Below are 15,420 nucleotides of genomic sequence, written 5' to 3'. Positions count from 1 at the left end.
GTATTCAAAACAAAACTTTTTTTTTTTTTTTTTTTTTGGCTGCATGTAAATTTTTCATGACGATTATTTGACGTCATTAATGCATGCGACTTTTGGTCTACTTGCGAGTCGCGTGTTAGAGACCACTCTATGGTATCTCCGCGGATAAGTGATCTGAATATTACCAAACTAGGCAGGTTGGTTGGCCGACGAGAACCTAGAAGGGCGATTGTTTGAAGATTTCACCTTGACTCGGAAGTTCCTGATTTACGATCTATCCAGTGGCTATAAATCCTTGGCCAGTTTTGTTTGGTATTGATCAACTCTCGACAAACTAGGCGGTACTTTGCTAAGCTCGTCGGTAAAGACAAAGACATGTCAACATCATACAACACAGCACTAGCGCTGCTGAAGCAGGCATCCCAAGGAGTAAAAGCAGGCAAAGTTGTCAATGCCGCTGATCAAGTGGAAGTTGTCCCTCTGCTTGACTCCATTGGTCGCGTTGCTGCCCATGATATCCGCAGCCGTCTTACAACACCAGAGTTTGATACATCGGCGATGGACGGGTACGCTATCAGCTCTGCTGCAACTCGGAACGCAACGCCGGAGTCTCCAGTTATATTTCGAGTAATGGGAACCATAGCCGCTGGCGATGAGCCCAAGTCGTGGGCATCCCATTCGATCGACGACTGTGGAATTGCAGAAACTTGCATTGAGATCATGACTGGAGCTAGGTTTCCGGAACCAGGCCCTGGAGGGGAAGAATTAGATGCTTGCATCAAGATGGAGGATACTCTGCCAATTTCCTCAATATCTTCTTGCGACAGAAAATGGCATTCATCTTTGAAGTCTGCAAAGTTCATCGTCGTGGTCAGGCCGGTGCCAAAGTATGCGAACCGACGCTTTGCAGGAGGGGACATTTGCGAGGGCGACATTGTCCTTCGAGCTGGTCAAACGATATGTGCTTCGCACCTGATGCCGTTGGGGTCTGTAGGAACCCAGTCAGTCGCTGTGCAAATGAGGCCGAAAGTTCAAGTGTTTTCCACTGGCAAGGAGTTGCTCAGGGAACAAAATGAAGCCGCAAGCGGAGCAGATCAGCTAGATAGCCGAGAAGCACGGCATACAACAGGCTCACGAGGAAGCAGCATTAGAGATGTCAATGGTGTCTTCCTTACAGCTGCTTTCCGCGAAGTTGGTGCCGAGTCACAGTTTTTGGGGCAGTTGGCGGATGAGACAAAAGATATTGCGAACGCAATTTCTCATGTTCTCAGCTCAAGTTCAACACCTGATATAATTGCCACAAGTGGCGGCGTGTCGGTTGGAAAGTTCGACCACGTACGTGGTGCACTGGAGCAACACATTCACGGCACTAGGATCATCTTTCATGGGCTAGCGATTCGCCCAGGCCACCCAGTGCTTTTTGCAATGCTGCCAAATAAGACAGGCCGAGAAACGGCGTTCTTTGGCTTTCCAGGCAACCCGGGAGCAGCTGCAGCTTGCTTCAGATTTCTTGCGGTTCCGTACGTACGCCACCTGCTTGGACAAAGTCCAGAGACTGCTACCACAGCATCCTTTGTCCCGCAAACCGCAAACAACAAATGTCGAAAAAATCTAGAGATGGATTGCTTCCAGCCTGGACGTGTGAGTGCTGGAGAAGGAGGAGAGATGATGGTTGTCGAGATAGGAAAAACTGAAGGGCCTGCTAAGTTATGGCCTTTTGTCGAGGCCAATTGCTGGATTCATTTTCGGAAGGGAGACCTCTACGGCAAGGGCGATAAAGTAGACTGCTACCCAATAACGCAATGTGGTTTTGGTGTAAGCTCCTGAGACAATTCTGGCATGTTTCAGGCGGTAGATAAGATCCCGTCATTGCAGCGCTTAACTCTTAAGACGGCTCCCCATTCTTCCTTCGTGTTGACGTTGAAGAGAGGCGATAATCTCTCAAGGCCATCATTAAATTCAGGATCTTCATCCTTTTTACACTCTGTCTGCCGTGGCGGTGCAAGCACTAATCCACCCAACTGACGCACTACTGCACTTGGACTTGAGTTGCCATTCGCTGTGTTATCCTCGAGTCGCCGCAGAGCGTCTGGGCTCCATATGGCGAGAAGCGGCTCGATAAAACCCTCGTCATTGCGGAAGCAAGTGACTGGAGATTGATATTCAGACTGGAGTTGATGCAATATCTCGGTGGTGCAAAAGGGAAAGTCACAGGCCAGCACGAGCCAAGTGGCGCTGGGATATGCTCGGTGAGCTGCCAAGAGTCCGGCCGCAGGGCCTGCGGACTCTAGCCTAGTGCCTTCACCCTCATCTATGAGCACCTTCAGGATTGGTAAATGTTGTTTGTTTGGAGTAGAAAGTCCGTCGGATGGCTGCCAACCCTCAGGAGCGAGCATACAGCCACCTTGTTCCGTTGCATTGCGCAATGTCTGGTCCAATATTGAATCGTGGGCAAGGGAGACGACCACAGGGACTGAACCTGGACAAGCGGCATGCAGAGTCTTAGCAAGACGCAGGTACAGCGGCTGGCCATCGGGAAGGGAAAGGAGGTGCTTTGGCGAGCCCATCCGAGTCGACTTGCCACCAGCGAGGAGTAGAGGTCTCATTGAAATATATGATATCACGGTGTCGAAAAACTATAACTTTATCCTTCTTGACTTGTCTGACTTGATCGGTGCAGGCTGGTATTTTGGATTATATCGAAGAGATAATAAATTTCCCAAGTGTGAAAACAGAATCATTGAGTTTTCAAGTGTCACCTTCCCTCGGGGCGCTGAACCCCACCTACTGTCTGTATCCTGATGACGTATTTCACCGCAAGTGGACCTTTGGGAAGATAAACAATACAACGGTTAGGTTGAAATCTTTTTCCCAAGACTTTTGTTCAAGACTATATATTTCTGCTCATACAAATAACTATCCAGAGTTCCACGCACATTATCGCCATGTGTATTTGTTGAATCCAACAGTTTACTCCATTTAAACTCGGCTCCCTCTGAAACGTGCGTCCCCGGTCATTTTCTAAATCCGCAATACCCCAACAACACAATGCTCGTTGCTTCTTTGTAATGAATTGCTCATCTCAACAAGACCTCCTATAGTTTGATTCTTGAAGATATATGGTGGACTTGATTAAAGACTAGACTCTGCTGGGAATATCCAAGCGGAGAAACAAAATTGCCGATTTTCTTAATCATATTTTCTCTTTTTGGGTATAGCGGTCTTGTGGAGGTTTCTTTCTTTCTTTTTTTTTTGTCTCTGCTTTCAGCCCTGATGATTGGCTTTTGAATCTCCACCGGATGAATGGCTAGGCTCTGGTAAATGGCATGTGGGCGTTATGATTTCTCAAGTGCACAATAACGCGCATCCCATTAAGCTTGTACCAATATTGACGAGCAATCATGCAATCACTGATATTGCTTCAGAGTAACCAAGTCCACACCATCCCCCATAATGAAGGACACAAGTCTCAAGCCCGCAGTTTCACGAACTAGCATTGTATCATTGGTTTCTAGTACGCTTAGTTGCTGGTGAATTAGACCTACATCTGTGTGGTCTCTCAAATTCCTCAGCCCGTGAAGTGGTTCCCGGGTCCGCTAGCTCTGGTAACCTCCCCAGAAGACTCGAAACCGCAAAAGGGACACGCGACTACACAAATCGAGGAGCTCTTATTCAGTTTTTGCGGTATGAGCAGACTATTACGCCCTACCATATTCTATCTAGGATCGAATTAAGCCTCATGCTCAGAGGCGATTGGACAGCCCGCAGACGCTTCGTCGAAGGTTGGTTCATAGCCGCATCTATGGCATGAAGCTTATCTACTCATGAGTATGGCATGCAACTGACATGATTTTGGGGCTGGGCCTGAATTAATTTGCTCATGAAGCAACGGGGGACAATGTCCCTAAGCCGGTTTTGCAACTCGACATGTCTTGTATTCTCAACGAGACGATGGTTTACGCCTCAAACTTAGCATCAATATTGCCAGGGCTTGACTATGTATAATACACTCGGGCTCGCTGGGAATAATGTCGTTTGTATAATAAAAAACGCAACGAGGTCATGTGGGACCATCCAGTAATCAGCCACAATTCTATTTCTTGACTACAGGTATATCTTCCAATCGAAGGTCTGATTAAAACTGCTGATGAAAACTAACATCTTTTGCTCTGAAAATCTGATAAAGTTTCTGTCGATGAGCTGCTGTTTCCCTCGAGGATTATGTTGTTGTGACCAGGGATGGAGATGAAAATACAAAAAGAACTTGAAAGACTGAGCATGGCCATTAATGGTATACAGTAGACAGATAACACGAACGGGGCTAACCATGGATCAACAACTAGTATGTAGGAAATAGTAGGATAATTTTGTGAAACTTTCTATTTCCTCATACCACATGTTTAATGCTGAACCAGTAGGACCAGGTTATAACTCGAGGGTGCTTTATGCGATCAAGAGATCCGGTGCCTATGCGATTTAATCAGCGCATTGCAAGGCTGTCTGACACTTGTAGATGTGTCTTGGAGCCGCAATGTAGGCCAAGTAAAAGTAGTACATAAGCTGACGTGAGCGGATACGTATGGACGTGATCTCCTTGGTTAGCTACCCTGATTACTGAGGTCAAGCCACTTGCGGACTTCATACGTATGAGCACCATAGATTTAGCCGTATATGCTGGCCTTGTGTTGTTATTGGAACGAAACAGAAATCCAGGATGCGGTTTACCACAAGTGACCTTGGGCTGGCTTGGCTGCTGACCAACAGCGCCAAGGGCGGCTGAAATCCGCGCTACAGCCAAATGGGGTCAGCGTGGTGCAGCGTCCCGCATCAAATGGACGACGCATGAAATCTAACTCTCTTTTCTAGTTTGTGGCCTTCCCATTTTCATACAAGCAGTCATCAGCTGCTGCAGGGTCTCCTTGGGGTGACAACGTGGTCGATGAAACCCAAGTGTAGTCTAACCTGTAGCCATTGCATAAACAGCAGAGAACACATCACTTTTCGGTTAATTTTATCACGATGCCCCTCCCTATTGCTATATGCGCCAGGCTGGTAGCCTTACCACCAACGGAACACATGATTGGGTTCGCATTGTCAGAGACGGCCAACTCGGCATGATCCTTCGGGATCTGGCCAGGCTAGGCATGAGGAAGATCTTTTTGGCTGGAGACAGAGGTATTCTGTCGGGTATATGAAGCTCATTTACCGCGGCATTTTTTTGACTCGACCGTTGATTGACGACAAGACAAATGTAGCAAAGTACTATTTTGTGCTTCCTGCGACAGTTTTGGATCATATATTTCCAAATAGAGATTTACAATCACCAGCTGTTTAGCCCACAGCAGACATGGACGGCAGAATGGATAACCAGAGTGTGATAGTGGCGCCCGAGCGAAGAAACTATAGCAAGGCACCGCAAGAGCATGTGTCAGAGTTCTGGGACTCTTTCTTCACCAAGAAGCCGGGCAAGGTGACATCAATCTTCCCGCGAAGTCTCTATCGGAGCCTGCTGCCCCTGGAGAAGCTCAGTCTGTCGACCTCTACTCAAAATGCTGCCGATTCCTACGAGGCCGCCGCCCGCGAGTGCCGCGAGCGCGTCAAGCGCATAGTGCGCGAGGCCCATCGCACCAACGAGAAGTTCACCGACCCAGACTTCGACCTGGCCACTGACTATTGCCGTAACACCCTCGACGGGCTCCGCAGCAAGAGCAGTTTCAACACGGGCTCGGTCCACCGGGTCGACTGGATCTTTGAGAACCCGCAGTTCACCATCAACGGCTGTGAGGCCTCCGATATCGTCCAGGGCGCCATCGGCGACTGCTGGTGGCTCGCGGGCACCGCGACCATAGCGCACCGCAAGGATCTCATGGAGCGCGTGTGCGTTGCCCGGGACGAGGAAGTCGGGGTTTACGGCTTCGTCTTCTATCGTGACGGAGAGTGGGAGCCCGTTTTGGTCGACGACAGCCTGTACCTCTCTGCTCCTGATTTTCGTGAGGACCACGACCCAACGGGCAAGAAAGCACGCGAGTGGCGTCGCAAGTCAGTAGCTATTCCCTGCCGCCAGCTTCTGTCTGCTGTAGCTGGCTATGACTTTTGTGACTGCACATTCTTTGGCGCTTCCAAGCTAACCGTCATTTTGTAGCCACCAAACCGGATCCAATGCACTCTTCTTCTCCAAATGCCAAGATCCAAATGAAACCTGGCTCCCTCTAATGGAGAAAGCATATGCCAAGATTCACGGAGACTAGTGAGTCAGAACCTGTTAGGTATAGTATCTGTTTCCAAGCGAGAGCTTACTAACAAGCCTGCATTGGCACCCAAACAGTCACGCTATCGAATCTGGGTGGGCCGGACAGGCTGTGGAAGACATGACTGGTGGTGTAACCGCCAACCTTGCTACTAATTGTGTTCTCAACAAGGACAAGCTATGGCGTGAACTTTCGAGCCAGAATGGAGACTTCGTGTTTGCATTAGCTTCCCGACCGGACGACAGCGATGGTCTATTTGGTAGCCATGCATACTCTATCCTCCGAGCCACGGAGGTGAGTGGCGAGGACGGACAAAAGGTGAGACTGGTGCAAGTCAGGTAAGTTATAATAACCATCGTTGGCCTTTTAATCGCCCGAAAATTTCTCACAGCTGATTTTTCATCACCAAACCCAACAGGAACCCCTGGGGTGATGGCGAGTGGAACGGCCCATGGTCAGATGGGTCGAAAGAGTGGACGCCGTACTGGTTGACGAAACTTGGTCATACCTTTGGCGATGATGGCGTCTTTTGGATATCCTATCATGATATGCTTGAGAAGTTCGAAGATATTTCTCGAACTAGGCTCTTTGATAAGAGTTGGAGCGTGGTCCAGCAGTGGGCTACGATGAATATTTCTTGGGTCACTGGCTACTCGCAGTGCAAGTTCTCGCTCGAGGTAAGTTTGTTCTCCCTTGATATCATATATATATATAATATTCAGTTACTGACTGTTTTCAGATCAAACAAGGAGGCTTGGTAGTCATCACCTTGGCTCAGCTAGATGATCGCTATTTCAGGGGGCTGGAAGGACAGTACGACTTTTCGCTACATTTTGTGCTTCAAGAACAAGGAGCCAAATCTGGAGACCACATTTGTCGCGTACGTGCTGGTATATACAACGGCAACCGATCAGTCTCTTGCGAGGTGGAGCTTGAGGCCGGTTGCTACGAGGTCATCCCAAAGATCACGGCCACTCGCGATACCAGCAAGGACATGGTGGAAGACATTGTTAAGCAGCGGGCTCAGAGCAACCCACAGAAGTTACGCCAGATAGGAATGCAGTATGACCTGGCTCACGCAAAGGCTGGTATTACTGACGAAGACCTCGTGTTGCACACAAAGGCGGAAAAGAAGAAACTGGAAGAAAAGAGAAATGCCAAGGAGAAAGAGGCGAAGGAAAAGAGAAGGCAGCACAGGTCGTCTCTTAAACAGCAGGGACCTGAAACGAAACAAACCGAACAGCAGACGGAAGCAGCTTTGGGTGCGGACCACGTTGAGGAGGATCAAAAGCAAGCCAACGCTAAAGACATCCGGGAGGAGCACAACAAAGATCCTAAGGCCGATGAGGGTAAAACTGACAATAAGGAGAACATCAAAGAGGAGGAGGATGGCGAGAAGAAGACCGAGATGAACACTGTACCAGTCAAGACTGAACCTAATGCAGAGAAGGCACAGGGCGAGTCTGAGCTGGTGAAGTGCAAAGTTTGCGAGGAACGGGAGAAAAAGGAGGAAGAGAAAGATGAAAAAGACGACAGCGAAGCCTACGGCAGTGATGAGGACGACAATGATGACAGCAGCAGCGAGTCCTCGGATGACTTTCATGAACACCCCGGACCATGGAATGCGGTAAGTTCTCTTGAACCTCCATCTCAACCTTGTGCCGTTTACCCTCGAGCGACGATTGCTAACATGGTCCGTTACATTGTGCCAGGTCTGTGTCGTTGGCCTCCGTGTTTACTCGCAGTGTGAAAATGTGTCTGTCAGACTTGTAGAGCCCAAAGACCCTGAGGAAGGAGCCTTGCTTTCGGTAGATTCGGCCCCAGCTGGCGCAACAATGTGAGGTTGGAAAAGTTTGCAAACAGTGTCGTAATGACCGCTGTCAACCAAGTATCTCAGGTAGGTAGACAGCCAGAGGGAATTTAAGGGTAATGCAGAAAATTCCAAACCAAAGATTGTATAAAAATAATAGCAAGCTCTCGATTTCGGCAGCGCCTTTGTGTAAATTTTGAATCTCGCAAACAAATCCCAAATTTGCTGCAGATAAAGCAAAGCCCGCCCTCGACGCCGAAAATTGCGGAACTCTCCAATCGTTAAGAACCCCTCGGCTGAAATCAAGGTAGCCCCGCTCTGACAAACCTGGGCTGCATGCCCAAGGCTAGTGGCAGCGGGCAAATCACCCACCGAAGCTGCAGAATCCCAATGGATCGGAGTGCTCACGCGATCTCCAATTGACATGCATACCTGCACACCTTGGTTTCGTCGATCAGACGGTGCTCTGCGGTAATAGTTGATGAAACACAAGATTGCTCCACGCAGAAGTCACCCCGAGTGATCGCACCTTGCATGGCGGCATCGGCAAGCGATTGACACGGTGAAAGTGCGCGACTTCTCCTCCGACGCCGGCGGCACGCCGCCCTCGTACTCAATAAACGGATCCCGTCCGCGTTCGCCTGTAACTAGCCGTCAGCTGCCACCCGGGTGCGAATGGGTCGCGTGCGCCCGAGGTAGCTTTCTTTTTTCGACTCGCCGCCATCTGTGTTTACACCCGGTCTATTCCACACCAATGAGATTCGGTGCCAATTCCTCGACTCCAGACCGATTACATCCCCTGCCAGCCCGGAGCGGGCTCGAAACGAGTGGCCTCCCATGGAAACAGCCAAGGGGAAAGATGTCAGTCCGAGCGATGACGCGGCAAAGCCGGACGCCGAGGTCCGCCACCCTTTGAAGGCCAGCCGGAGCGGTGGGACGGAAGAGCAGGGCAAGGCGCCGAAGAAACGGCGCAAGGTCAACCATGGTGCGCCTTTCACTGCCTCGTGATGATGGACATGCATGTCATCTGGCTTGTCCACCTTGTTTTGAGTAAATCGTATTGTTGCTGACTCGTTCGGGCACTTGCGTCGATCTGCAGCGTGCGTATATTGTCGTAGATCTGTAGGTTCTGCTGGTCTCCGTGGGCATTGTGCCCTTTGATGTGGCGGACAACCCAATGGCTCTCCTAGAGGAGAGCTACTTGGCCCCGCCATGTCCGCTGCGACAAGCTGGCGATGTCGGGGAACAAAATGGGCTAATTCTGGTTGTTATATTCTACTATCAGCACATGACGTGTGACCTCGTATGTAAGGCCTTCACCTCAACCTGCTGCGGCAAGGATGTTCTCATGATCAGTCACACTGACAATGGCACCCGAAACTTGATCAGGAACGTCCCTGCACCAGATGTATCAAGAGAAACATTGGACATCTTTGTCACGACGAGCCGCGAGAACACGAAAGTAAAAAGGCCAAGAGCGCTCTCGGGACGGCGGCGGACGACTCCGAGCACCAGACAGATATGACCCAGACCTCGCGCGATGGACAAGCGGCCACCAACACGATGACAACCTACGATGGCCGGATGGACGCAGTCGGATCGGGCCTTGACAACGGCGCCGCGGCGGCTGTCCTAGGCCGAGGAAACCCCTTACTTGTGCCACAGTCACCGTTGACAGGGGTGCGGCCAAATGCAATGGGATCTGAGAACTTGAATAGCTGTACGTACCGGCTTGCTCTTTATCGTCTGCATATATTTCGAGTCTTGCCCGACTCACCTGCCAATAGGTTGGTGACTGAGTCATTGCTCTTTCATTTTGCTGACAATTTTCCTTTGAGGTAAAGTTCCCGGCTTCTCGGATGGCTGGATAAATCAAAGTCACTTTCATGATATGCACGGCTATCATCCAAGCTTCAACTTGATCACGCCCGAGGTAACGAATGAGTTCAATCTCCTGAGCGACTTCTTAAACGGAAGTCTGCTGGAAGATGGCTCGCTACTGCAGGACGAACAGTCGCAAAATCTACCTGGCACGGCTCAAGCCGATACAATTGTTTCTTCGTTCCTTAACAGCACTGGCGAGAATTCCGAAACTTTGAACGGTACAGGGAACAGTATGCTTCCACCAAGTGCAATACCGCATCAAAAGGAAGCGCTTTCGACGTCACAGGGTGAGCTGGGCAAGTCAATAGTCCGTCCCTCGAGCACTGTCGCGATAGACAAGGCGCGTGAATATTACCTTCAAGCTGCAGATCCGTCTGGCAACGACACGGCAGAGGAACGCATGCAGAGGTTGCTCAAGGCCAAGTATGATGCGGGACTTCTCAAGCCTTTCAACTATATTAAGGGATACTCGCGTCTCTCAAATTATCTTGACAGTCATATCGCAGCAACATCTAAGCAAAAGATTCTACGACAGCTTGACCGATTCCGGCCAAAGTTCCGTGAAAAGATTCATGCTCTAACAGACATTGAGCTTGTATATGTCGAGATGTGGTTTGAAAAGACTCTTATGGACTACGACCGGGTGTTTGCAAGCATGGCAATACCAGCTTGTTGCTGGCGAAGGACGGGTGAGATCTTTCGAGGAAACAAAGAGATGGCAGAGCTCATCAACGTACCGGTGGACGACTTGCGAGATGTGAGTGTCTTGCCATCCTCTCTTCCCAGGAACTGGCGTATGCGACACGAACTAACGATGATCCCTTCAATTTCTATACTAGGGGAAAATTGCTCTTCATGAAATATTGACAGAAGAGTCAGTGGTCAGGTACTGGGAGGAGTTTGGCACCATCGCCTTCGATCCTGCGCACGACACCCTCCTGACGGCCTGTACACTGAAAAACCCAGACGACAAGTCGGAACTGCCTGCAATCAAGTGTTGCTTTTCTCTGAAAATTCGAAGAGATGACCATAAAATGTGAGATCCATCTCAAGTAAATTCTCCGCTGGGGTTATTCGTTGCAAAAGACTGACCATACTTTGATGTGCTGCATAGTCCAAGTTTGATAATTGGAAATTTCCTGCCACATGATCCTCCAGCTGCCGAATAAGTATTTTGCAATTGAGCTGGAGCCAACCAGTCGCGCTACAAGACTTGCTTTACATACAGTACATACGCAACATATAACACACTGGTGCACTTATAATTCTGCAGCATACCGATATGGCACTGTCTGACGTCGGGAATAAGGCATTCGGAAAGAAGCTTCGGGGCAGAAATGTTACACTGTTCATTAAACAGGGAATATTCTACATAGACTTAAAACAATGATAATGATCCTCACGGATAGACGCCTAAGTCAGGAGGCTGGATTGGAGCCTACCAACTGGGATAAGTCGCCACGTCATGGCAGACTTTAGAATAAGGAAACTTGAAAGTAGTCTATTCGCTTGGTACAGTGCCTTGATTATGTTATTCAGAATTCTCCGGTAGTATTCAACTGTCTCAAAAGACCAGGTGCTTATGTGGCTGCCTATAAGGTCTAGTCGCTCCTTCCTTCGAATATCGCGGGCGCACAGTGGCAGACCGCCATCTGCTGTATGATTCGGTCAGCTCAGAGGTTGTCGTGTTGCAATTTTACTCGAACCGCTTTCTCCACCAGAATTGTTCGACTGCGTGCCACCTTGAGCACTTCGCAAATATTTGAGTCCTGTTGTCCCAACAATCCCAGCCCGGAAATCGGCCAATCTAGCAGGCAACAGTACCACCGTACCACCGACGGCGCCCTGCATTCCCTTCCTTCATCCCAGTCTCCGGCGTGGTCGCCGTCGTGTCCAAGTCGCCTCCAGAGCGAAAATGTCACTTGAACCTGCTGTTCCTCCTAATTGGGAACGTGAACGACGGTCGAAACAAAAGCCAATGAAATTGAGACAGGCAATTGTTGGTATGCTACACGGGCATCTTTCCTTCTTTTTCTTTTTTTTTTTTTTTTGTTGTTGTTGATATTATTTGTTGCAGCTCAGGGTAGATAGCTGACACATCATTAGATCTCGCCGACGAACTTATAGAAACTTTGCCCATAAACAGGTCCCAGGATCCGTCTGCAGCCAGTTCTCTCCTAACAACCGTCCGAAAACACATCAGTATCATTGCTAGGCAGCAGCCCTACAGCAGTTTCTACGGAGACCTTGATCTTGATCGACTGGGTACCAATCTCTAGAATAGATGTACCCTTGGCCGGAGAGTGTTGCTCAACAAGGACGCAACAACCACGACAAGGTGCTTATTGTTATCGGCCCGGGTTTTTGCCTTTCAGCTACTGCACCTTTCAAAATGGGAGACAAAAAGCTCAGCTGCCACACTGGCTTACTTGATGAGACTTGCCTTGAAGGCAGGAAGATCATGCACAGGTTGGTGGTTGCTGGCTCGGTATACCACGGCGTACTTGCTTGGCAATACTAACACAAACCCAAGAGGAGCATGATATGGAGCTTTCTCAAACTGCAATGCAACACCTTGCTCAGTATGACACAGAAGCAGAGAGACTTGGGCAAGAAAATTGGAAGGACAATGATTTACAAGAGTGTGTGCAGTTACGCGCAGAATACTATGGCATCCGGGCAGCATTGGTCAGTTGCACACGAATATGCCTTTTCAGTTGACATGCTGACATACGAGACTAGTGTTGGAGAGAGGAACAGTATGATGTTGCAGAGCATATGTACACCAAGATGGAGGCCCTATTGCCATCTCTCACACATCGTTCTGTGGAGAACTTGGTCGAGGCGATCTTCGAAATTGGCTGCCATCTGATGGCTAAGAAAGACTTTGTCATGGCAGTCAAATGGCTGGGTAGAAGCAACGATATTATCACCAACCAAAGTATCGACCAGCTCACAGAAGATGGTATCAAACTTCGGTTTGCAGTATCCCAAGCTCACATCGCCGCCCTTATGGGTGTTGAAACCGCTGAAGGCTTCGAGAAGGCCAGAGGCCTAGTCAGTTACATCGAGACGGAAATTGGAAGTCAGCCATTTGTTCTTATCTTGAAGCTGGAGCTTCTGAACAAATCGCCTGCTGAGACTTTCGACTGTGAGGCTTACTGCGGCATTCTGCGAGAAATGATTAGGTCCTTTAACTATGCTGAGTCAACATTCAGAGCCTTGAGAAAGCATCTTGCAAAGCTTCGGGACAAAAGTCCTAGTCTTGGCATGAAGCTATTAGACGAGTTCGTGACATTTCTGCACGACGCTGGATTTGATAAGAGCGAAAGTGTGGAATGGTACGAAAAGCTTGTGGTTCTGCGTGTTAAGATGACTACGCAATGTCATGAATCTTCCGAACACCTTAATACGGCCAAGATACTCTTCGCCAGATGCGAACATCCATTAGGCACACGAGGTGCAGTAGCATCTCAAACGGTATGTGCAGTCGCTTCTTGATCTCTTGACCTCTGCTTGCTCAGACTTGCTAATTCAGCTATCGCTCAGCTGCTCTGGAAGATGCTCGATACAAAGTTTTCTATGAAACAATTTGACGTAGCTCAAGAATGGGGTCACATTGCATTGTTGCCAGTCTTCAAAGAAGCAGGACCTAACAATCGAGCAAAAATTGAAAGGTGCCAATTCCCTCAAGCTTTAAAAAAAGATATTTGTGCCCTTTGCTAATATCGAAAACAGAAAGTTGCTGCTCTGTAATGTATCCCTGAATGAGCCCGAGGCAGCCATGTCTATTTACCACTCAATGTCGGAACAAAGCCAGAAGGACAAGAAAACAAGCTATGTCATGTTCAAGGTTGCGATTCGCAACTCGGACCTTGAGCTCGCTGTACAGTGCCTGGAGACCATGAGCAGCGCCAGTGACTCTGAGGATTTAATTTATGCTTGTGTACTCGATGCGCAGAAGTCAGGCGACAAGGCTTATGTTGTCGAAGCCTTGAGAAAGCTGGTTCAAGTGCGCAAGATTCGACCAAATGGGCCTGTTCACTTACCTGCACTTTTGAGATGCAGTATCAGGTTCCTACAAAAGCTAATGGATGACAACGGGTCATCAGTTGATGTGGATGGAGCTGCAGTTGTCCATGTTGTGACAATGTTCGAGGAAGGTAAGAAATTCTTCACTTTGCTGGGGTTTAAAGAAGAAACTAATCTTGCATAGCCGCAAAAGCCATCGAGCGCAAAGAAACGGGGGCAGATGGCACAAAGCTTTTTAGTCTTCAAGAGCTGGAGTGGTTTTGCCAGAATGCTTACAATATTTCTGTGAAATACGCACAAGCTTGGGATCCTAGATGTTTGGTGCGAACATTGGATGTGTGCGTTAGAGTCATGGGACATTTCCCTGAAGACGCAGTGTCACCTGTGGTTGACGACCTACCCCTCCGAAGACTCTTTTGCCATTTTATCAATGCATCAGCTCTGACAGCGCTTGCACGGACCCAGAAAGACGTCGAACGGCAGCTCCTGGACTACCAAGCCGTCCGCAAAAACGTTGCAGGATTTGAAGAGGCATTGGAAGCATGCCGCGGAAGACTTAGATTGCCCGAAGCGCAATACAAACAGCTACTCAAGAAATTGCAGATAATCATAGTCTTTGACTTTGAATCTGCACTGTATCTCAGGCAGACATCGGAGCTTGGCGAGATCATACGCCGCGCCTCTATTTGTAGGAATGCGGAGTCCTTCAAGGCTATGGCTGACAGTTTGCTGAGGCTACACACTGTCTCGAAAATCGCACCGAGAGGTGAGTGCTCATGCTTTAACCAGCCCTAAAGTAAACAAATGTCCTGGAATAGCCAGTTAGGCTTACGGTCACGCTTTGCAGATTTTTACTCTGCGTTGAATCTTCTCGTGGACGAACTTGCCGCGCTGCCAGACTGCGACAACGTCAAGCTCGCCAGGTATTCTCGATGGGTTTTTCAAGTACTGATGGGTATCGACACGAAACTTGCCCTCGAGGAGCTCCGGTCCACCTGTGAAATGGCAAAAAGGGCACTAGAAGTAAGCAAGTTTGACAAAATACCTATGATGTATAAATGCCATCACGGTTGAGTACTGATCAAAAGAGTGACAGACGACAGGGTCTCACTGGCCCCGCGAGGAGCTCGAATGGATTGCCATCATGGCTTTCAATCATGGCATTGAGGCTTCAGGTCTAAATGACGAAGATGACGCTCAACCCTGGGTAGAAATTGCAATGAGCCTGGCACATTACAACAGCGACGGTGGTGCTTTGGAGACGTCGATGTACGAAAGCTTTACTTCATTTCGCCTGAACCGACAACATGGGAATGGCTAAGCACTGTGGACAGGTTTGACACCGGAGAGAAAGGACATGACCATGGGTTTAACTTGCAGAACTGACCACGGCATGATCTTGAAGCGAAACAGTGTGCTGCGTCACAGATTTGCTAATCAAAGTCAGATTTGAGAGTAGATATATTG

General features: G+C 48.9%; 3 protein-coding genes across 3 annotated transcripts; 2 read left to right on the top strand and 1 right to left on the bottom strand.

The window, feature by feature from the left end:
* Window positions 1-354: 354 nt before the first annotated feature.
* On the top strand, window positions 355-1,624 carry PpBr36_06400 (uncharacterized protein; the record flags this gene model as incomplete). The annotated part of the gene is made up of 2 exons (XM_029893545.1): window positions 355-1,314; window positions 1,595-1,624. The coding sequence occupies 2 exons, from the start codon at window positions 355-357 to the stop codon at window positions 1,622-1,624; spliced, it is 990 nt and encodes a 329-aa protein (XP_029746572.1).
* Window positions 1,625-1,823: 199 nt separating this feature from the next.
* Window positions 1,824-2,585, bottom strand: PpBr36_06399 (uncharacterized protein; the record flags this gene model as incomplete). The annotated part of the gene is made up of 1 exon (XM_029893544.1): window positions 1,824-2,585. The coding sequence occupies one exon, from the start codon at window positions 2,583-2,585 to the stop codon at window positions 1,824-1,826; it is 762 nt and encodes a 253-aa protein (XP_029746472.1).
* Window positions 2,586-5,326: 2,741 nt separating this feature from the next.
* Window positions 5,327-15,274, top strand: PpBr36_06398 (uncharacterized protein; the record flags this gene model as incomplete). Its single annotated transcript, XM_029893543.1, has 16 exons — window positions 5,327-6,018; window positions 6,122-6,226; window positions 6,305-6,565; window positions 6,646-6,904; window positions 6,967-7,854; window positions 7,940-8,064; window positions 8,844-9,012; window positions 9,164-9,340; window positions 9,427-9,757; window positions 9,882-10,678; window positions 12,664-13,401; window positions 13,471-13,598; window positions 13,660-14,084; window positions 14,138-14,719; window positions 14,801-14,976; window positions 15,050-15,274. 16 exons carry the CDS (start codon window positions 5,327-5,329, stop codon window positions 15,272-15,274), a joined length of 6,078 nt encoding a protein of 2,025 aa, XP_029746471.1.
* Window positions 15,275-15,420: the final 146 nt, after the last annotated feature.

This window comes from Pyricularia pennisetigena, assembly GCF_004337985.1.
Source record: "Pyricularia pennisetigena strain Br36 chromosome 4 map unlocalized Pyricularia_pennisetigena_Br36_Scf_6, whole genome shotgun sequence".
In the NCBI taxonomy this organism is placed as follows: Eukaryota; Fungi; Ascomycota; class Sordariomycetes; order Magnaporthales; family Pyriculariaceae; genus Pyricularia; species Pyricularia pennisetigena.
The sequence above is the reverse complement of the archived record's forward strand: the minus strand, read 5'-3'. Positions and strand labels throughout refer to the sequence as shown.